The sequence below is a fragment of the Sycon ciliatum genome, chromosome 4 (genome assembly GCF_964019385.1).
Source record: "Sycon ciliatum chromosome 4, ocSycCili1.1, whole genome shotgun sequence".
In the NCBI taxonomy this organism is placed as follows: Eukaryota; Metazoa; Porifera; class Calcarea; order Leucosolenida; family Sycettidae; genus Sycon; species Sycon ciliatum.
Window position 1 is genome coordinate 40,488,949 of NC_088646.1, and position 23,406 is coordinate 40,512,354.

The window sequence follows — 23,406 nt, forward strand, 5'->3', positions numbered from 1 at the left end:
CTGTCAACAGAGACCAGGTTGTGAAGGTCCCTTGAGCGGTTGTCTTAGTCAGGTTTCACTGTACATATGTCGGTCTTTCCAGTGAATGTCACCGGCACAGGCTGCCTCATTGCAGTTACTATCATTGGCAACCAGCACACATGATCCACATTCAGACTTCACTGCATTTGCACGGGACTGGAGCTGGGGCTGACGGGCGGGAAAGAGACGGACATTGTCCAGCTCCTCCAGATTTTAGCACGTGTAACTATATCCCGTACAATTGTTGGGCATTTTGCATTCGTTTATTTTGCTATATGTCAGTGGGGTCGGTGATATGCACCTAAAATCTACCTTGGCATAGTTTGTTGAAAATACACAACACCAGAACACCAAGTAGAGGATACTGGAAAGATGCCACCACGTAGGTGTGTACATGTATGTGTGTGACGCCACCATTGTCGTGTAATACCATACATGCCATAGTGCGGGCTACTATCTACAAACGTATAGAATGGACAAATGCTGATGATGTCATAGCTTGTCAGTGCATCAGTGATGTGTTCTAGGTGACCCCTGACCACTACATACACATACATGTACATGCACTAGAGTGGACCTTGAACTTGAAGTAATCCCAGTCAGTGTCACAAATCTACCGCTACTCTAGCAATTATAACCCTCGGTTCGATGTTCTCACTCCATCATCTGACAGATGAAAGCATGGAAACAGGCTTGATGATGCTCTATCCCCTGCCGGTGTATTCGTGGACATATGCAGGCAGTCTAATGTGCTGTGTAGTGATTGTCACCCCCGAATCCACCGCTTCAGAGATATCACTGCGGGCTGTGGTGCACGTCAGCAATATTGACATACACTGGTACACGTACTGTCAAAGCCATTATTCTAACGAGGCGCATATATAACGATATCCCAAAATTGACTAGTTTACGTGTACCAAAGGTAACGATTCTCACTCATTCTCAACACTCAATAGGACAGTATATGTGTCGATTTCTGGATAACGATTTCTATTTTAACGACAGATTTCTCCTCGTTAACTCGTTAGAGTTAGCACTTCGTTATAATTATGGCTTTTACAGTATAACCAATTGAACATTTCTGGCAGCGAAGCAAAAGTGCCTGCAAGCTGCAGTCTTTAGGACTCCGTATACTCCGCCAGAGTATGCTGAGGGAAGGGGCCTGCATTGAGGACTTCTTCTAACCCTGTAGCTCCCCTAAACATATGGCCTTCTACGACCCCAGTGCTACTCGGCGGGACACAGGACTACACGTACTGCCACACTGCAGTGCTGGCAAGTGACATCTGACCACACTTCCTACGTCCGGAGTCAAGCAGCAGCCGTTGACAACCTGCTGGTGCTGCTGCTGCAATGCAAACCTGGCCGAGGCTAGCATCTGTCATGCAGTTCGCAGCGCAGTTCTTGCGTGAGTGGTCAGATTTCACCGGTCAGGACTACACTACAGTTTACCACCCGTCACCAGCACCATGAACACACGGACATGAACAGCACCATGAACACACGGACATGAACAGCACCATGAACACACGGACATGAACAGCACCATGAACACACGGACATGAAACATCCCTCCTAGTCAGTTCTACTGCCTTATTGGTCATGGCAAACACCTTTAGGACACAGTCAGTAGTTGGATCAAGTAGTCGACGGGAGGAAACTTTAGAAAGTACACCAGTGAGTGTGCACAGGCAGAAGAATGAGCAGCAACTGTTGCTGTTTCACAACGGAGTTTCACGAACTGAATCAATAGACGAAAATTGATACTGCCCCTGCCCTGAGAGTACTGCTATATAACATGAATGTGGCAAGCCCACCGTAACAGTTACGGTTACCAGTGAGTATGTGTTTGTGAGTGGCTAGTTGTATATGACTGACAGATATTCAACCCCCCCCCCCCCGCTATCCACGGTCATGTGTTCTCTTTCTCAACATAATGTTCAGTCAGACGGCTCTAACCCGACACACTCCATCTCCACCAGGATTTCACAAGCAAACAGATCAGTGACAAGCAAATCTAGCACGTTGTTGATCTGCCGTGTGCAATCCATCTCAGACAGCCTCCCCCCAAACCAGGCAGTCAGATGTGTGCACACTGAGCTTGTGTATCCAGAAACCATGCAGCATCAGCCACTGGGAGCCACATCAACCATGCACACATTCTATACCGCATGTTCTCCCCACTGCATGTCAGGCTTTGACTTTGAACAGTGCAAACAACTGATGCACACCTGCGCTCCAGCAGACCCTAACCAGATGTGCAGTACATGCTTGCCAATTCCCACAGCTAGCTGCAGTGGAACTTCAGTCTCTGAACATCTGGTTTTCCAAGACAACTGCAGAAACGAGGCTACACTTTCCCAGATATGGTTCATCCATATAATTACGTACACACAACACACATCAGATCACCTCAGAATGGAAGCACTAAGCTCAGTTCCAGAAGGGGGGTCAGATGTCTGAAGTTCCACTGTAACTATGATAAGCACTACACTTCATACACACCCATGCCTTTACATGCTGCACATCACACACGCACACAAACACAAGCAAGCACATGCACGCACGCACGCACACACATACACACACACACACCGGGCACGCAAAACAGAAGCGGCATGCAGGCGGTCGAAGGCAGGCAGACGGCACACCGAGCGCAACCGGACGAGAGTGAAGTACAATGCACTGTGACAGAGTATCCAGAGCATGCCACCGTCTGTGTGGCTACGTGTAGTTATAGCTGGCTATGACCCGTCACAATCACAAACACATCAACACAACATGCATGAGCCACACTAGACTCAGGTGCCAACATTTGCCAGTACCCAGCAGCAGCATGACTACTATCTGTACACACTACTAGGGTGTATAGAGACATAATGTCAAGTGCAGACATGAACAGACTGTCAGTGAGTACTCAGGAGCAAGTGGTCTCTGCTACAGTCAATCACCATGTACAATGAGACACAAGTTCATGTACCGGAACAGCTACATAACAGCTACATAACAGCTAACATGGCTGATGTGCTATGGTCTCAGAGTGGGTATCTGAACTGGACATGACTACAGCAGCTACAAGTAGACTATGCTGTGTGTGTGTGTGTGTGTGCATGTGTGTGTGTGCATGTGTGTGTGTGTGTGCATGTGTCTGTATGCATGTATGTGCATGTGTATATATGTATGTGTGTATGCATAGATATACATGCCGCCTTGGTCTTTAGGCACATGGATGTAGTATCACTGTTCATCAAGCATACATGGAAACAAAGTGAACTGGGTTTTTTCGTCTAAATTCCAAAGAGAGAGAGAGAGAGAGAGAGAGAGAGAGAGAGAGAGAGAGAGAGAGAGAGAGAGAGAGAGAGAGAGAGAGAGAGAGAGAGAGAAAGAGAGAGAGAGCGTGTGTGTGTGTCCGTGCGAGAGAGAGACAGAGAGAGAGACAGACAGACAGATAGATAGATGGAGAGAGATAGATAGATGGAGAGAGAGAGATAGAGAGAGAGAGAGAGAGAGAGAGAGAGAGAGAGAGAGAGAGAGAGAGAGAGAGAGAGAGAGAGAGAGAGAAGTACTTGAGAGCCAGAATAGCACACGAGCACACGAACCGGATCGCTCACAGTCAAGCACAACACTTTGTCAGAGCACAGGGCAGTGCAAGACAAGAACAAGAACAAGACATCGACGAGTTACTGGTATGCGCTGGGGTGCCGTCTGCCTTTTTTCGCGTGCGCCTGTTGCCGCTTATGCTGCCCACACCAACGACAAGAACCAGTGACGTAAGGTGCCATGCATTAGCCTTCAGCTACAGTGACATGCTTGAGGTAACATGCCCAAGTTGACAACAATGACAAACGAATAGCAGTGGACATAAAAAAAGAAAGAGAAAACTATACAGAAGGAAAAACCTATTGGAATAGAGGGCGGGGCAGGACAGACTATGGTAATCGAAAGCGTTGACAATACACACTCTAGGTGGCATGCAAAAACCTTATTCTACATACAGATTGGGAGAGTTATGACGCCCTTGCGTGGTGGCTAACTAGACTTGCTGCCCAGAACAGGCATGTCGGCTAAGGGAACAGTTGGGGGAGACTAGCCTCCGCAACACTGCCCTGTTATGTACGATGGTACAGTGGTGACGATGATGATTATGATGACGACGACGACGACGTTCTTGAAACGTGAACGAACAATAGTTCTAACTACACATACAAAAGTGGAGTGGACAAGGATGCGTGTGCAGTTTGTGTGTGTGTGTGTGTGTGTGTGTGTGTGTGTATGTGTGTGTGTGTGTGTGTGTGTGTGTGTGTGTGTGTGTGTGTGTGTGCATGTGTTGAGTGTGTAGATGAGCGGATGTTTGTTTGTGCGTGTTTGTGAGTGTGTGCATGTGTGTGTGCATGCATGTGCATGCATGTGTGTGCACACACACAGAGAAGTGGGTAGAGGGAGAAGGGTAGCATCACACCAGACACTCCACGTCTACTTTGGAAATATAGCCTAGATTTCCTAATTGCTTTCTAGCAGTGACATGCAGCAGCAACAGCAGCAGCCTGACACGGCTATGAAAATCTCGTAAATATAATTTGAAATGGCAGTCTGGAAGAAAACTGGCTCCTATCAAAAGAAATTGTACTGGGAAAAGGAGGTGCGCGTGACTGGCAAAGTCATAACAAGAGTGCGGCAGAGTGAGGGGGAGGCAGACAGAGGGAGAGAGGTTGGCTGGCTGGCTGGCCACCGATCCTTGTCGTTGGTGTGAGATTCAAGGTGGACTAGCAATTTGACTGCAGGAAGGGAGAGAGTGCGTGTGCGCGCGTGCGCGCGACAGCACGTGTGCAAGTGTGCAGTTTGTGCCCGTCTAGCAGGCTCTTACACACGCACACACACGCTCACTCATACTGCACCCAGTCCTATTCAGCTATTAGGCAATACACCAACAAACAACAACAACAATATCGCAGACAAACACAACAAACAAAAACACAAACACACAAACACACAATCATCACCATGGTCGAAAGCAATGAACACACACACACACACAGTACAAGCTAACATTCCAAGCTCTCTACCCATTTGTACCAAGCACAGTGAAGCTGTTTACATCTTCCACAGTAGTAGTAGTTAGTAGTAGTAGTTAGTAGTAGTAGTAGTTGACTGAGATGGCGCACATTTGACCCCTCGCCCGCCAGTCAGCACCAGTAATGCCGAGAAAAAAAGGACCAAACTTTCAAGAAACTCACCTACCCCCCCCCCCCCCCACACACACACACACACACCCACCCACACCCACCCACCCACCCACCCACCCACACATACACCCACCCACCCACACATACACCCACCGACACACATACACCCACCGACACACATACACCCACCGACACCCACCCACCCACACATACACCCACCGACACACACCCACCCACCGACACACACCCACCCACCGACACACACCCACCCACACATACACCTACCGACACACACCCACACATACACCCACCGACACACATACACACATACACACATACACCCACCCACACCCAACCACCCACCCACCCACACACTACTGACAGGAGTAACTTACAGGCCTGTGCTGGATTGACGATGCCTGTTGCTGCTGGTTCCTCCTGCACGTAGTTCGACGGGAAGAGTCCAACCTTGCCGTTGAGTTCACCTCTCCACCAGGACCCACCTCGTTCATGGACGGCGATCACGCTACCCTGAGCTAACGTCAACTCATCGTCATTGGCAGCATCGTACGCAAACAATGCTGTCACTTTACACAATGATGTGTTGCCTAAAGAAGGAGAGACGAAGACAAACATACGAGCAGAGAGCAGGAGCAGTAGCAACAGAAGCCATTCAGAGCAGTGTACAAGAGGGCGAGGAACTACATGCACGTACATATAGTACATGAAACCTTTTTCAGGGTGCTGAACACACACACTGTACTGGCATAATCACGCAGTAATTTAAACCTGGAAACAATGCCACCACTATGCCATTGGCGCCTTGGCGGGCTTGATAAGTGCTACACACAGTTACACGCACTTACTTTGAATGCTGAGCACGGTTCCTGATTTCACACTGACTGGCGACGTTACTTGCTGCTGCTGCTGTTGAGAAGCGCTCTGTTGTCACCAGAACACAAGACGACAGTGCACCAAGGACATGGTGAGTCAGTAACCATGGAGACACACCATAACAACTATTCCTCCTACAAGATCAGTGCCAGGAGAACTGTACATGTACATGTACTAATAAGGCCATTGCGCATTGCCAAATTTGGATTGCATGAGTAAAACATGTGAGTACGCTGGGATCAGGGATGCACTGTTCAACACCCCAGACGACCATGCCCACGTGGCTGTGTAGGATTTTCACGGTACAAATTACGTCATTGCGCAATGGGCCTATTGTTGTACAAACAATAGTTCACGAATATACTGCAAGCAAGAGTAAAAAAAAGAGTATGCAACTTCAATGTCCGAGCTGTGGATGCTGCGCATGGTGGCGTGCTGCCTTCATTACATAGCGAAACGACGCTCACACTAACTGGACTAGAATGTCTACTCCCTGACTCACATGAACATGTGAAGCACGCTTGGCAACCTGCGAGTCCGATGGAGCACCCAGTAGACGAACATACGCGCCGGGAAACCGACCCGCCTGGCGCTTCTTACCACGGGCCTGCAAAGTGACACAGAAATGCCCATACGCACACATGTGCACACACACACACGTGCACACACACACACACAATGTTTTCACACGGAGCAGGTGAAACAGAAGGCACACTTTCCATGCAGAAGCCATGCATCAACAACAGTAACTGAGCAGGAGCATGAGATGGCACGCACACACACACGGCCGACTAGAGACACAAGACACGTGCACCCACCTGCAGTGTTCCTTCCCACCAGTCACCGTCCTGTTTGGACACAGCCACCAGTTGACCGACAGACAGCGACAGCTCGTCGGGATTAGTTGCCGTGAAGTTACTGGTCACGGTAGCGATGGCTGCAACACAGGAAACACAACGACATACCGCTATTCAACTACAATACAGCTCATCACACAAGACAGCGTCCACTAGAATCATCTGATCACACTGGCGAAACACAGCGTCCACTGGGCATGCTACTCAAAGTAAGCCGTCTTGTACGAAGTCAACACCGTCGCCAAGCTACTTATGTGCAATAGATCTGGGCAGCGTGCATGCAGCACTGTACAGGCAGTTGCTACCTATTTCCTTGCAACAGTACTCATACAGTCATACACATACACATGATGATTCATACTTCAAGCATGCAGCACTGTAGAACACACGAGCAGATATGGTTGAATTTAAAATCAGACTGATGCCCAGGTTCTTTAAACATAATAAGCGATTTACACGAGCAATGCAAAGGTGCTTATGAGGCTTCTGCCGACAAGGCCTGATGATGCATAGCTGCACTGCACTGCACTGCACACTACACATACAGCATACAGTTGACTCTCCAGCTAGCCACAGGTAGCAGCACGTGTACACTTACCAGGCTTGCCACCAGCCAATCCTGATCCTGATGTTGTTGATGCGCTGGGAGCAACGGACGCCTACACACGCACAGGCACATGCAGTGCAGATACTATTAATAATGTTTTATTATGCTTAGTGGTGGAGCATCACTGGCCAGGCCATACACGAGGGTCCCTGGTTCGAGTCATAGCATAGCGGTGACAGTCAATTTGTTCTGCAGACTTTTCCCGTTTGCATCTTTCCATCAAACCAAGGAATTTGTTTATTATATTGGCAACCATGAAAATCAGCTGCAGAAGCAACGGTTGCATAAAGTTGCCCTTTCCTCCCTGCTGATTGGTGAGAAATCACTACAGCAAATAAAAATGGAAAGTACTACAGGTGGAATCCTGATAATTCGAACATACCGCTTAATTAGAAGTTTTTCCAGGATCGATTTCTATCAATACGATTCCCACATAAAAAAATCTGATAATTCTAACCTCGAACTGGACATGTCGGTTAATTAGAAGTCCCACAGATTCCACTTACACTCGGACGTCTCTTATCCGGGCACCTTGGGACCGGGCACTGCCCGTATCTCACACGTGCCCGTATCTCAGAATAACTCATCTACCATGTATCGTATCACTTTTTGAAGAAGTTTATTAGGAACGTATTGCACATGTTCAGGATACAAAAGGAACCCATTGATAAAACTGTGTGGATTACATAGGTTGGCTGTGAAAAATAAGCACTTCCGAATACGGACAAAGTTCAAAACCCCCAAATTCGAAGTATTTGTGCTATAGGAACTCAAGCTAAAGGTGCCTGGTAGAGAGACGTGCCCGTATCTGAGGCGTCCGGATAAGAGGCGTTTGAGTGTACATAGAAAATGTGTGGGATTTGTGCTGATAATTTCGAAGTTAGCAAAGTGTAATTCGAAGTTCACTGTACACTGTACAGGTCAGTTCAGTTTGCACGAGCAGGCTGTGCCGGTCAGTTCAGTGTCCGTAAAATTTGTGTCTAAGGTCCATAGCGCAACTCTGCGTGACCATGACTGCATGAGAGCATTTTGACATACATATTGAGTTGTGGGTTCATGTTTGGATAATTAGAATGTCCGGATAATTAGAAGTTTTTTCCTGGCATTTTGAGGTTCGAATTATCAGGATTTCACCTGTACTGACAACACCACTCCAACCACGTTACAATGTGCAGCAAGTGTGGGTATACTGTTTACGTGGGTGCGTGCGTGTGTGTGTGTGGGTGTGGTGCGTGCTTGCATGTGTGTGTGTGTGTATGTGTGTGTGTGCGCGTGTGTGTGCGTGTGTGTGCGCATGCGCATGTGCTTTACCTGTTGTGACTGCTGCTGCTGACCGGGTGCTGCATCATCGTCTTGTGTCTTCGGAGTGACATACGTAGCCGGGAACATACCGGAGCGGCCATTGGTAGTGCCCTCCCACCACTCACCGCCCTGCTTTGTCACGCTAATGATGTCACCCTGAGCAAACGTCAAATCACCACTGGGGCCCGTGTACGGATAGAGAGCCACAAACTCTGCACAACAAACACACACGCGTAAACACACGTACACACATGTACACACACGTACACACACACACAAACAGGGTCTGGTTTACGCGTGTCAGAAATCGTGTCGGGTTGCACACTCCTTGGGGTTACATGTACATTATACTCGTGCTACTACTGGAAACTCATAGCATGATTCATGTACGCTTTCCGGCAGCTATGGTTGTTTTGCAACTAGTCTACTGTTAGTCAGTAGAGAGGTTCTGTGATGAATATGGACACCCAAATTGTTTTTGCTGTCACAGAACATGTATGTAGAGTTGAATAACTTACTTGTAGTGTCTACACAACTTACCGTATTTCCGCGCATATAACGCCATGGCGTTATAGGTGAAACATCGCTGTTTTGGACCAAATTTTTGGAGAAAATAGCCTCGGTTTTAACGCCATGGCGCTAAAAGTGAGAGACGCGTACATGCAAAAAACGGCAGAGTATGAACTTCGAGTACTCGTATGGTGCCGTTGCACTTTCATGTCGAGCATCCATGTACTTTCAATTTTCCCTGAAAATTTCAAATTGTGAACTTATTGTGTACAAGGTGGCATACAACCTTGTGTGAAGGTGTGGTGGCGGTATGGCATGTGACAGTGGGGATGGGTACATGCAGGGAGAATCACCGCTGCTGTAGGTTCACTGAAAGAATTCAACTCACCTTTAACGCCAGATGCTACTTCCTCCACGTTGAATTTTGTTCACTTATAACGCCATGGCTTTATAAGTGAGGGTGGCCTTATATTCGGATATAACGCCATGGCTTTATATGCGCGGAAATACGGTACAAGTAAGGTGGAACAGAGTGTTATTGCAACTCAGAGTTTCACGCTTGTGCCGTCATCAGGGAAACATTTTCTGGTATGAAACGGGGAATAGGGTCTTGTGTGTGTGTGTGTGTGTGTGTGTGCGCGTGCGTGTGTATGGCTACAAGCAAGGCACATGAGCAGTCATCAACACCTGCCTACCTCCAGTACTGGCTGCAGCAGCCTCTTCTGAAGGCTCTCCTGGATGACCTTGAACAGGCGAGAATGGAGGAGAGGTGACACTTGATGCCTGTGATACCGATGCAGTGCTGCCTGGTGCGATCTTTACATACGACTTAGGAAACCAGCCAATCTACAGAAGAAAGGCGCGAGCACCACACACACCCACGCCCACACACCCACAACATTTATCAACACATGATGCATAGACCAGCAGCTTGCACATACATTGGTCGATTCATCACGACACGCTTTCCCATCCAAGACGGCGTATCACACTCAAGTATGACTTGTGTGTAATTTAGCACACTGTATCTGCACCCGTACCTTGCCATCCAGATCTCCCGACCACCACATATCGTCCTTCTCTTTCACGATGATAATGTCGCCCTTCTTGAAGGACAGGTGCGTATCTTTCTTCGCCTTCCAGTTGTACAGTGCAACCGCTCTCTCTTCGTTATCCTCATGCTGCTATTACACACGCACACATACACACACGGGCAGACATACGGAAATGAGTACCCTGCCAGCAGGATCCATATTCTTGGATGGAAGTGACATGGGTGACAGAGACGGTAGTAGCAAGTCTGTGCGTACAGCACGAGACCCCGTCGTGCATACTGTTGCGGTTGGTGATGCTATGGCAGTGGCAGTGGCTATGGCAACAGGAGTGGCAGTGGCTATGGCAACAGGAGTGGCAGTGGTGGTGGTGACGGTGACAGGTGGCAACAGCAGTGGACACAGCAACAGCGATGGTCATTGGAGAACAATCACACCAAACAAGTACATGACACAGCCCCTATGCACTCACATGCACGACCCATCGCTTCACCGCTTTCAAGAGCACATCACATACTAATGTAAGCACCCTCACATGCACGCACCCCCCCCCCCCCCCAACCCCACCGCACAGCAGCAGCACAACTAGATAGGTGGTTACGATACTGTTCTGGCACAACACCGACTGCTCGCCACAGGCGTCACTGCTGCCAGTCCAGCACTGCAGCATTGGCACACAGTACACCATGGTCACCAGCACTGCCGCCACCGCTGTTGCCACAACCACCAACACCGCCGTTTTCCATCATCATCATCACCAACAGCATCAGCAGCACAACACAGTCACTAACCGTCTGAGGTATATCATACAGGGGCTCATCACCATCATCTTCATCATTACAATGATGATGATCATCATCTCTATAAGTACTAGCATGGGCATAGGCATCATCATCATACAGTGTTGGGTCAGTAACAGCAGTAACACCAACATTCTCCTCCACCTGCTGCTGCTCCCGCTCCCATTGCTGCTGCTGCTCTTCCTCACTATCAAGGTTACTGGGTACATATGCATTGGGGCAGGCCACGGTCGCCTCATCCTCATCATCATACAGCGCCTCACGGGCCACATCGCTTACACTAGCATTAATGCTGCTGCTACTGGCAGCGGACGTCACTGACGATGGCTGCTGCTGCTGTTGATTGTTCGAGAACGCACCAGAGTCAGAGAAGTTCTGCTCCGTGCCCGCAGCAGCAGCCACAGCAGCACCCACAGCAGCGTAGTTGGGTGTGGCGGCGCTAGCAGGCAGCAGCGTTGCCGACGCCGGTAAGACTGACACGTAGCTCTGCGGAAACCAGCCCTTCTTGCCATTCAGCTCACCGCCCAGCCAGCCGGGCTCTGGGGTACCTAGGTCACTGGTACTCTGTGTGAGTGAGTGAGTGAGTTGGGACAAACAACACAACACAACACAGCACAACACAGCACAGCAGACCAGCAGTCAGAGTCAAATGTCCAAGAGAGATGGGACATCGCAGCAAAACAAAAGAGAGGGTGGCGCACCTGGATGCAGACTAGAGATTTAAAAAAATTCACGGTTCGCTTGAGACTGAGTCTAGTTTTCAGCATCCGTAGGAACGTTACCACGCTGCAAAGATCTAAAGCGCAGATGCAGCTCCTAAAGCGGGAGGTGAGTAGATCAGCCCACCAGCAAAGTGGACAAAGATTAGAGATAGTAGCAGAACAATACAGGGTGTGCAGCTAGCAACCATGCCAAGGGCACAGTACATGAACAGTACATCGTGGCACAACACTAGCTACAGTCAGCATGTGCAGTCAGCATGATCAAGTAATCCACACGCAGCAACATCAGCAGCAGCAGCAGCAGCAGCAGTCCTCACCAGTATCAGATCACCTTCATTGAACGTCAGCTCCTCATCACTACGTGCTTGGAAGCCAAACTCGGCCTTGTACTGCGTACGACTCAGACCAACTGTCACAGACAGACAGACACATGTATGAGTTACAGTGGTACTGAACAGAAAAGTACAGAACAGAGCTGTATACCCCACTTGTGAAGTATTGCAGAGTATGAACATTCTGAAACCATTAAAAGGCCACTGTTGACCAGCCGTACTCAATCTTGCACAATGAGCACTACGCAAACTCACCGTCAGAATCACTTCCCAACGCATTCTGTTTGCCGTCCTGTTCGGTTTTCTTTGCCTCTTGCTCCTGTAGAGGAAAAGACACGAGGTATCCAACACAACCACTACTAAGAGGAGATCAGTTTGCACATATGCCGATGTCTTGAGCACAGGTTGTATTGTGTTGCGTGCAGTGCTGTTGCAATACTAGTAAGCTTATGTGCTGTGTGCAGTGCCGTTGCAACACTAGCAAAGATTACAGTCATGTAGTCCAGCACTAGCAGAGCAATACTAGCACTGCCCTGGACATGCAGTAAAAGCTGGTGGCATCACACAGCAGCAACAGCCTGGACATGCTATGAGAAAAACGTGTAAAGATGCTGGTCACTGCCTGAATGGCGGCTGGCCGGCTACAGTAGATCACAAGCAACAGAGAGGGGTAAAGGGGTAAGGCGTCTTACCCTCTGCTGCTTCAACTTCTGCAGCTCAGCTTTCTTGCGCTGCAGCTCTTCAACCTTCCGGCGCACTGCGTCCTCCTTGTCTTTAGTTGCACTAGTGTTGCTACCGCTGGTGGCAACGGATGATTCAGATTGTGACACCTGCACCGTGTCGGGTGGTGTGGCACGGCGAGGCTGCGGTACAGGCTTCATAGTGTCCAGAGACATAGCGGATGAAACATCCTGCTCCGACGCACTCGATGATGATGTGTTGTGACGATGGGCCTGAGAGTGTAGAGTAGTGGACAGCACACGCACGCACACGCACGCACACACATGCACACACACACACACACACACACACACACACGTACACACACACACACACAAACACACGCACACACACGTACACACACGTACACACACACACACACACACACAAACACATATCTCACGGGTACTCGAAGTGCAGAGCCTGTACGCTGAGATCTAAACAAACAACCCCTTTTCTCAATACCTGGACGAGTATTTCCACGTAGCTCGACGATGAGTAGTTCCAAAAGCGGGTAAAGCTTGAGAGGAAGGTCGCTGTTAGTGGATGGATGGATATTTGCGACTTTGGAACATTTCCGTGATATTTTGTTTATAATCCAAGCCGACTACACATGCTACATGATGAAGGTGGGTGATATATACATTACAGGGTAACACTTTGAACACAACTAAACAATAGGACTACATGTATTAGTGCCAGGCGGGGTACTCACGGCGATAGGTGCAGGTCGGCGAGGGATCGGTGAGGCAGAAGCCACCGGCTGCACAAACAAACAGCAACACACCAAGTACACATTCACATGCACACACACACACAGAGTTGTATATGCGGAGCGTGGCAGATTCTTTAAGACAGCAACTCACACAGACATGCAGATTGCAGTACATGCACGTGGACACCGACACCCAAACTCACAGCAATGGCGGGCCTAGGAGGTCCTGGGCGGGGTGGCTTCGGGCTAGTTCCAAGTTTGTTCACTGCTGCTGGTTTGCTTGACTGTACGGTAGCAATGACTGGAGTAGCTTGTGTGCTTGCCATAGATGGTGCTGCTGAAACCTGGGATGAAGTAGAAGACGATGAAGACGTAGATACGTTATATGAAGCCTGCTGCTTTTTGCTAACCCATTTTCTCAAGCCATCTGGCACATCACCAGTAAAACTTTCTGCACTGTCCTCCTCAGGAAAGCTTGCAGCAGTAGCAGCACTAGCAGTAGCAACAGTTCCCACCTCGTTCGACGTGCCAGCAGATCCTTGGTTGGCAGCAGCATTGTTTCCCCAGCTCACTGCGAAGATGTCGCCGCTTGCCGATGAAGCAGCCGGATCAGGTGTGTTACTTGCGCTGAATGTCCCTGCTGGCAGGTCAGCAAAAGGATCAGATGCTGTTGCAGCCGGGGCAGAGGCGGTGGTGGTAGATGGCTTGGATGTTTCCTTTGCCGACGTCGTCTTTGTCCAGTCATCGTCCCCTGACGGGAAAGCAGTGGCAAAGCCTGAAGTGAAAGCATCGCCTGCCGTTGCTGTGTTAGTCGAGGATGACGACGACGCATCAGGCCATGCCGCCGAGAAAGCTGAACTTGTCTCGCCTGCCGTCGCTGTTGCTGTGGAGGTTGTGGTCGTGTCCGCTCCCGGCCAGCTGCCAATCGAATCCGAACCAAAGAAATCTGCGTCCTACACACACACCCACGGAAGTGGCAAAGGAAAGGAGGAGAAAATCATCTACAGTCAACTTCGCTAATAACGACTGCGGATATAATGACACTTCGCGAATAACGACAGAATTTCCATGCCCAGAGCAAAGTCCCATCGGACTGTAATGTGAGACTTCGGGTATAACGACACTTCGCGAATAAGGACACTTTTCTGATGCCCCGCCGAGTGTCGATACACGCGAAGTTGACTGTACAACACTGGTAGTACTACAAGTACATGTACTTCTATACTGAATCTGCATGAGTACAGCACTTTGTACTACGTACCCACTGTGTATATACATGAGCATGGCACAGCATACATACCCCCCCCCCCCCCCCACTGAGCAAAAATCTATTGCATTCCTTAGCGCTTGACCACTTTTAAAACATCACTGACACAACAAGCACTCACTAACGCTGCATACAAAAGAAGTGGAAACCATCGGTGAAGGAAACATACCTTGTTTTTCGTTTTCTTGCTTGCCTCTTCTTCTTTCCGCTTTGCCTCGGCTTCCTCCTCTTCCTTCCTATGCTTAAGTTCGGCTTGTCGTCTCTCCTCTGCTTGTCGTCTCTTCACCTCTTCTTCTCGAATTCTAGCTTCCATTTCTAGCTTGCGTTGCTTTGCAAGCTCTTCCTGTCGTTTCTCCTCGGCCAGTTGTTGCTCCAGAGCTTGCAGCTGTGACTTGGCTTGTTCTGCAGAGCGTGTCTTCTGCTGTTCTTCCTGTCGCAGTGACTACACGCACACCGTTGTGGAAGGGAGATAAAACAAACAACAGACTGGGTAAGCTGAACACCGTTGTGGAAGGGAGATAAAACAAACAGACTGCTGGGTAAGATGAAGAGAACGCGAGTTGACACACCTACGCACAGCAGCTAATGAAGTCCTGGAGTTGAAAGATACAAAACCTGGATCACTGGCGCTTCGTTCTCTCATTACCATACACTTCAATAAGCTGCTGCCAACACTAGAAAAACAACCAGCTTCCCCAATCCCACTGGTTCCCCAATGCAAATCTCCTCACTAATATAAGCATGTTGCATAAGAGTAACATCTCCAGGAGGTCAAAACACAAACCAGCACGAGTATAGACGATGATGGTGATCGCCAGGATCACCAAACAATAGCCACAGAGCACATGATGCACACATACCAGAACAACTTTTCGCTCGTGCTCCAGCTCGGTGCGCTTCTGTTGGATCTGGCGCGAGTGGTTAGAACGCTCCAAGCGCAGTGCCGACACACGGCTGGTGATGTCGCGGAGATCATTGATGGTGGACTGATAGCCTTGCACTGTGACAAGCCAAACCAATAGTCAGCACAAGACAACAATGTAAAAACAGTGACTGATGACAGGGTTGCATGATGAGCAAATTCTGCACAAGTTATGCTGTGGGTACAAGTACTTGAAGCAACAGTTCATTGATATCCTATAAACTACTGCACAGAATAAACAGTTCATTGGTATCACCTGAATAGACCAAGCGCATCCTATAATGCACACATTTTGGATGAAATGAGTGCTTTCTGGAGACTTCTAGTGCCTTGCAGATCTAAAAACAGTGCAAGTCACATTTCGCTCAATCGGTTTGTATGCACTTTATACACACGTCATCATTGTGCACCCAGTCTGCATATACATAAACATGTTTTGACGGTGACAGCATGTCATAAGGCGGAGAACGCACTGTGTTGAGAACACGCCGTCATCGTCAAAACATGTCAACCCATCGAGCAAGGCGTGCATACACCATACATAAACACGTAACTGAGTTGATAGTGAGGAATTCTACATTACTGCAGCCTACAGCGCCTGTGTAACACATACCGGATTCGGCTCCACGCGTCGACTGCGCCACCTGCGCGCTCAAGGTCTCACGCTCGCGAGACACGCGGGACAAGTGCTCTCGAGCACGCTGGATCAGACAACAGTACACAGTAAGAAGAGAACAGCACTGCTAAGACCCCAATCACAGCACTTAAGACAAGCACACATAGGTGCATACAGGAAAACAATGTGTGACTATAAAAGCTCTGCCCTTGTCAATCTGAGCAAGAAACACTCATCACGCCGACACTTGACTAACTCAATGCACATATGTACGGCATTGAAGATGCACACCAAAACAACTAAGGCGAGAAAAGACCGCCCACAACAAACACTTCCAGCAAACACAAAACTAAGTTACACACTGATGGCCTCTACCAACTGTTATTCATCTCTACTTGCCATACCATGGTTTCGGCACGCAGCTCCTCCAGCTGAGTACGCGAGGAGCCAGTGCGTGATGTCATGCTTAGTATACGATTCTCCAGCTCCTCCTTGCGTCCCGTGCCCGTCCTCAATGTGGCCTTGAGTTCAGTGTGCTGATGTTGCTGTGTATTCAGAGTGAATACGGGCACAAAGGAGAGGAAACAATCCAAGATAGTTCGAAGCCAAAAGACAAGACTAGAGAGTTCTTCCCATGAAAAGAAAACACAAAACGTATTTGCATGGTGTAGTGTGTGTGTATGTGTGTGTGCGCGCGCACGCGTGCGTGCGCGTGTCTTCACTCAGCTGTGTGGTGTAGACCAGGCTAAATGTAGTGGCAGTCAATTCATCAGCCTTGCAAGCTGTTGAATGGTGTAATCCCAGCACAAGTTGCAATGTCTAACATAGCTGTTCGCCACCATCGCCTCTGGGATGGGCATGTCTGAGTCTGAGTGTGTGTGTGTGTTGGGGGAGGGAGTTGAAAACTTGTCAGAGGTAGAAAGTGACCTAGTCACCAACCACCTAATAGGGAGACACAAGACCACAGTAAACACATGACCAGCCAGTGAGAGGATACATACCAGCGTCTCTAACTCCATGGCCACACGGCGAGCACGAGGCTTGACGGTGTTGACTTGGTCAACAAGACGGGACCTCTGCTGCATCAGCTCCAACTTCCGCTGACGAATTTCGTCCTCGCGTCGCTTCCGTTCCATTTCCAACTGCGCGGCCTGAAGAGTGAAGTAAAAAAACAGGAACAATAACAGACAGATGAATTATTTATAAAGCAGGAGTGATAAGAGCCCTGAAAACCTTAGCTTGCTCCACAGCTCCTGCAAGTACTGGAGACCCGGAAACTCTCGCTATTTTCGCAGTTGGCATTATTCTGCGAAATATAGTGTAGCAGAAGAAAAAATCACTTCAACCTAAACAATTCGCACACACTGCCAGGTGCAAATTATTCATTGCTTGCAATACACCGATAATCTTTTTATTGGTGTTTTGCAAGTAAAATTGAATTTCTGTGCTAAAACACAAATGCTTCCCAGTTTACAGTTGCTTGAAACACAGCAGTTCTATTGTAGTCACATGGAAATTGGAAAACACTTCTTTTGGAATGCAGTACTGTACAACTGAGATCATCACTGAAAAGTGAAAGCCATTGTAACTGCAGTCCGTATTTCAGACAAGGCTGTTGCTCACTGTCACATTGCACACAGGAATAAACCTACTGTCACTGCAATGAAAAAATATAGTTGTAGAAAGTTGAAAAGGCTACACTTCATTCACAGACTTGAAGACAGTTGGTTAGCTGATGGAGTTGCTAACCGTGCGCTGCATGACAATCTTCTGCTCCTCCAGGTCACGTCTCTGCTGCTCTTCCACCATCTGGCGACGTTGCCGGTCCAGTTCCGCTTGCTGCTTCAGCTCTTGCTCTCTCCTGAAGTGGAGACAACACGTAAGCAAGAATACGACGGACTCAATACCAAGGCTGATAGCGGACGGACTGAATACCAAGGTTGATAGCTGCCGCCAAAAGTATATATCAGTCTATATCAAAGCTAATTTATTGCCCAACACCTAAAAACCCATTCGGCATTATCAATAATGTTCACGGAATGAAAACGTTTCGTGATGACCCCCCCCCCCCCCCCAACGATATTATAATTATTATTGACTTCACAGCTGGAGATGTTTCAGCTATCAATGCTTGACCTACCCACCCATAAACAAAACGTTTTCAATAATTATGGATGGTCCCTAAGATGATGAGGGAAGAGCGAACAATATCTATCAGCACATACCGTTCTTTTGCCTTGCGCTCTTCCTCTTCCTGAAGTTTCCGGAGCTTTTCTTCCTGAAAAGGGGGATAAGCGGAAAGACAGAGCAAAACACAACCTCCTGTCAGGGGGATAGAGGTGAATCACATTAACTGTACTGATGAAGCTACTGACATGGAGAGAGAGAGAGAGAGAGAGAGAGAGAGAGAGAGAGAGAGAGAGAGAGAGAGAGAGAGAGAGAGAGAGAGAGAGAGAGAGAGAGAGAGAGAGAGAGAGAGAGAGAGAGAGAGAGAGAGAGAGAGAGAGAGAGAGAGAATGAGAGAGAGACAGACAGACAGAAAGAGAGAGAGAGAGAGAGAGAGAGAGAGAGAGAGAGAGAGAGAGAGAGAGAGAGAGAGAGAGAGAGAGAGAGAGAGAGAGAGAGAGAGAGAGAGAGGGGGGGGGGGGGGGGGGGGGGGGGGGGGGGGAGAGAGAGAGAGAGAGAGAGAGAGAGAGAGAGAGAGAGAGCAACTATAGTGCACCACATGTGTCATACACGGCGGGGGGGGGGGGGGGGGGATATGCCCATACCTCTTCTTTTCGCTTCTGCTCCTGCAGCTCCTGTCGGCGTTTCTCTAGCACTTCCTGCCCTTTAGAAAAGTTGTCACGCTTTCTATCCTCCAGCGATGCTGCGTGAAAAGCGGACACAAGCACAGCACGAGAACACTCATCATCAGTCATGGTTGACAATGCACTGTCAATGAGCTACAATGTAAGTACTTCGAAATAGTCCTTGGTACGGACAGACGTGAAAAGTACAGACTACTTCTATAGCAACTGCAAATGTACAGCATCAGTTCTGTAAGGCCTGCGTCAAACTCTGTACTTACATCTTTCTGCAAATGATGACTTGTTCGGAGTCACACCACCCGCAGGTTGTTTTTGAGCGAGAACAGGCGTGGTGGATTTTCTGAGGCGAGCAAGCTCCGGAGGCAGTGTACTGGGTAGAGCTCTTCCCTTAGCCGCACACTCCGCCAAGTACATAGCAATGACAAACTCCTCGCACTTGATGGCAGAGTTGGTGCCCGGCACCACCATGGACCAGATCTGGAACAGCTGTGCTTGCGCGACCTGAGTGCGCTGCAGCAGTGGTCTGGCCTCCATGCCGGTCAGGTAGCCGCGCTTGAAACGGTCGGCGTCACTGAACATGCGATTGTACTGGAAACGTGCCTGCGCAGGTATAGCCCACTCGCCACCGGCACCGGCACCACCATCAGGAACGGTGGCATTGGCTGACACCATGGAATTCGACGGCAGCAACGAGTTGGTTCTGCCAAGAGAATCTAATGAGGTCAAACTATCCATCGACGGCTGTTTGGAGTTGTTGGAGGAGATCGGCTGCTGCCAGTTGCCACCAGATTGATTTCCTACAGATGGCTGGAAAAACATCGGTACAGACGCAGATGGGGAAATTGATTACTGTTGAGTTCTACTACTGCACGTTTCTTCATGGAAAACATACCTCTTTTGGCCTGGTTTGGGCAAGATTTACATACAACAATGTACATGAAAGTAATAGCTCTGTCATGCTCTGAATTACGAAGTATCCAATGTAAAATTAGAAATAAACGCAAAGTTAAGTAGAAACATGAAACAGAAACAGCGACAAGCAGAGTAGTCTACAGCAGATAGCGTGTCGATATGGTGGCCAGGTCAACGTGGGAGAATGGGGGAGGAGGACACACGCACACGCACACACACACGCACACACATGCACACACGCAAGCTGGTAGTATTTCTCAACAAAATTGTAAAGCCGGGTGGTAACACGAATGTACTAACTATACTTTACTTTACTCGCGTGTGCACCTACACACCCACAAAGAGCATGCAGACCTACCGTGCCGGACAGTCCTTGTCTGGGTGGTTGTGCCCCCACCGCACCAGCCATCTGCGCAGAACTCATTACCTGGCCGCTGAAGCCCGACGAGTTGCTCGCCGGCAATGACTGCTGCTGACCCATTGGTAACATCTGCTGTGGCATGACGCTGGGCTGAGCTGGAGATACATTGACCGAAGCAGACTGCACGAGCGACGGCGGCAAGGTTCTGGGTAGCGAGATGCCAGACTTGCGGCAGAAGATGACGTACACGGCCATCGAGAACTCAGAGGAGGTTAGCTGCCCGTCGCGGTCCATATCGCACAGAGTCCTGCGAGACACCCACCCATCACATCCACGAGCACACACACATACACACACAGAGATCAAATAAGCAAATTAGTGTACTAGACAACAGTGTCTACACATTGCATCAGTGACAATCACTAGCACACATAGCATACATTCCTAGTGGATACTGAATACTGAAGTATAGCTACAAGCTTGCACATACCAGATATGTCCCAGCTCAGCTGTCGGTAAGCCACTCTGGACGAGATAACCACGCGCTTTCTCGCCTGCACACGTCAACAACACACAGTAGATAATACGAAACAGTTACCGAGTACGAATAAATATGTTCTACGACTACGTGTCCTGGAACAACACAAACCAACAAGACATTCGGTTAATCAGTGCATGCCCTCGGTACCTTCAATTCATAGCACCAGCACCCTTAGCACACACAGCATAGATGTCATGTTCTACTCCAACTGGACAGGCAAGCTTTCCTATTTATAAAGCGCATCATAGCACCAGCACCCTTAGCACACACAGCATAGATGTCATGTTCTACTCCAACTGGACAGGCAAGCTTTCCTATTTATAAAGCGCATCCGGAGTAGTCAGGTCTCGCACTACCCAGACAGCTAGCCAGGAGTCTGTGAGGACGCCATGATGCTAAGCACTGAGAACAGCAACCAAGCTTCACCACACAGTCACAAGGCATGCTTGTCAATGCAAAACACACATCAAGTACAGGAAAAAGAACACAGACACGATACAAACACCATTAACAGGAAGTTGTGTGTCTTGACTGTGCCAAAGTGCGCAGTGTTGATCAAAATACAAATTTTAGATGCTATTCTGCTTACCCTTGTTTAGTTACTAATCTCAATGTAAGAAATCTACTCATGCTAGTCGCAATCAGCATCAAGGGCTGTACCGAGACCTGTTGATTCTACCCGAGTACAGTTGTGTTGCATAAATCCAACCAAAAGTACATTTTTTGGCGCCCCGGATTTCCACAACTCATGATGCCCAGGAATTGGTACGAATGCTGCCGGACGTACACATGCACAAATACAGTGGTGTCATGGGAATTGATCGCGGGACCAGGGTACCAGCTTCGCACTTCGGGCCGGAAGTCCACCTGGCGCTGCTCCACATGTACATGTGAAAAATATACTACAACTACTACCTCGTAGATCTACTACAGTCAACTTCGCTAATAACGACTGCGGACATAACAACAATTCGCAAATAACGACAGGATTTCCATGCCCAGAGCAAAGTCCCATCTAACTGTAATACATATAACGAGACTTCGGGTATAAGGACACTTCGCGAATAAGGACACTTTTCTGATGCCCCGCCGAGTGTCGTTATACGCAAAGCTGACTGTACATGTGCAATTACAATGTACTAATATCAATCCTGACAGGCCAGCTGATAAGGGTGCCTGAAGCTCACCTGTCCAGACCAGACAACACACACTGTGTGTTGACAAAACATGTTGATGAAAAGTAAACAGACACTCAGTGGTGCAGAGTCCACTTGCACCGCTCAAGTTTTATTTATTTGTTGGCACTTTTCTTGGTACAGTGAGCCTCTTCATAGAGTGGAATGTACTCTAACTTGCTCATTTGGTGTTGAAAGTGCATAACTACGCCAAATAAAGGTGCGCTCGTGTAGATCTGTGCAATTTGGTCAACCATTATCACCAGCAACCATGCTTCGTTGTCCACCTAAACAGCTTCTTCCTGCAATGGATGAGAACAGCTTCAAGACGGGCTACACTGTACCGTAGCTCACATGCACACGTGCCCCCCTCTCTTCGTCGAACATACTCAAAACTGGAAATAAACTTCATGAGAAAAAAACCCCAGGAGAGATCTCCACACCAAATGCTTACTTACCATTAAGTTTGCCGTTGATGGGACCTAAGCTGTAGAAAGTGCGCTCATGCTGAGCTCTGTCTTGTGGTGAAATCACCCACGAGCCTAAGGAAGTGGTTCAGAGACAAGAGCACCCATCACATCGGTTTGAATCTTTTACAAACTCGAAGAGCTAAGAAGTCCACTCATACCTGCAGGCTGCATGCCAGCCATGCTGGGCGACTCGCTCACTAATTCCAATCCCAGGTGGCGAGTTTACAGCTCAGGATACCATTACAGCCACGCAAAACTACTACACTGTTTCGATTCGAAGCACTGACAACGTTGGCCACCTCCAACCTCCACAACGAAAACAAAGCCTGATTGGCTGCTCTTTGCATTTTTTCTTGCAGGTTGCCAAACTACACACTGCACAGTCAGTGCACTGCCACAGGTCGCCCAGCCTCGTACTCGTAGTCGTATCTCGCTGCTGCAGTGCAGAGTGCAGTGCAGTTCAGTGGTACATGCCTAGCTAGCTGCGCCTGTGCTTCGCACTGCACGGTGGCCGACTTCCGCAGCACTGGCGCATATGGCATTCGTTCAGGTAAAGGTGCCCGGCGATATGGTCCCAAGCCAGGCCGGATCAACCAGTGTGGTCGCTACACCGTCTG

At 48.8% G+C, this 23,406-nt stretch overlaps 1 protein-coding gene across 3 annotated transcripts in view; it reads right to left on the reverse strand.

The window, feature by feature from the left end:
• LOC135816173 (intersectin-1-like) overlaps positions 1-23,155 on the reverse strand; it is a 37,661-nt gene extending 14,506 nt beyond the window's left edge. Inside the window, exons 1-28 of one of the 3 annotated variants that reach the window (XM_065329568.1) lie at positions 22,948-23,154; positions 22,778-22,861; positions 21,094-21,157; positions 20,601-20,910; positions 19,591-20,137; positions 19,292-19,389; positions 18,746-18,798; positions 18,270-18,381; positions 17,522-17,671; positions 16,925-17,065; positions 16,518-16,605; positions 15,843-15,982; positions 15,152-15,424; positions 14,231-14,668; positions 13,919-14,059; positions 13,716-13,763; positions 12,973-13,233; positions 12,536-12,599; positions 12,266-12,357; positions 11,506-11,790; positions 10,415-10,558; positions 10,070-10,220; positions 8,874-9,076; positions 7,554-7,614; positions 6,917-7,035; positions 6,601-6,705; positions 6,071-6,146; positions 5,600-5,812 (exon numbers count right to left, since the gene is read on the reverse strand). In XM_065329568.1, coding sequence (XP_065185640.1) covers positions 5,600-5,812; positions 6,071-6,146; positions 6,601-6,705; positions 6,917-7,035; positions 7,554-7,614; positions 8,874-9,076; positions 10,070-10,220; positions 10,415-10,558; positions 11,506-11,790; positions 12,266-12,357; positions 12,536-12,599; positions 12,973-13,233; positions 13,716-13,763; positions 13,919-14,059; positions 14,231-14,668; positions 15,152-15,424; positions 15,843-15,982; positions 16,518-16,605; positions 16,925-17,065; positions 17,522-17,671; positions 18,270-18,381; positions 18,746-18,798; positions 19,292-19,389; positions 19,591-20,137; positions 20,601-20,910; positions 21,094-21,157; positions 22,778-22,861; positions 22,948-22,969 — 4,483 coding nt within the window. In that variant the 5' untranslated portion in view covers positions 22,970-23,154. Of the gene's footprint in view, positions 1-5,599; positions 5,813-6,070; positions 6,147-6,600; positions 6,706-6,916; positions 7,036-7,553; positions 7,615-8,873; positions 9,077-10,069; positions 10,221-10,414; positions 10,559-11,505; positions 11,791-12,265; positions 12,358-12,535; positions 12,600-12,972; positions 13,234-13,715; positions 13,764-13,918; positions 14,669-15,151; positions 15,425-15,842; positions 15,983-16,517; positions 16,606-16,924; positions 17,066-17,521; positions 17,672-18,269; positions 18,382-18,745; positions 18,799-19,291; positions 19,390-19,590; positions 20,138-20,600; positions 20,911-21,093; positions 21,158-22,777; positions 22,862-22,947 lie in introns of all 3 variants that reach the window. The other 2 variants (XM_065329567.1, XM_065329566.1) reach the window with 2 other exon arrangements.
• Positions 23,156-23,406: the final 251 nt, after the last annotated feature.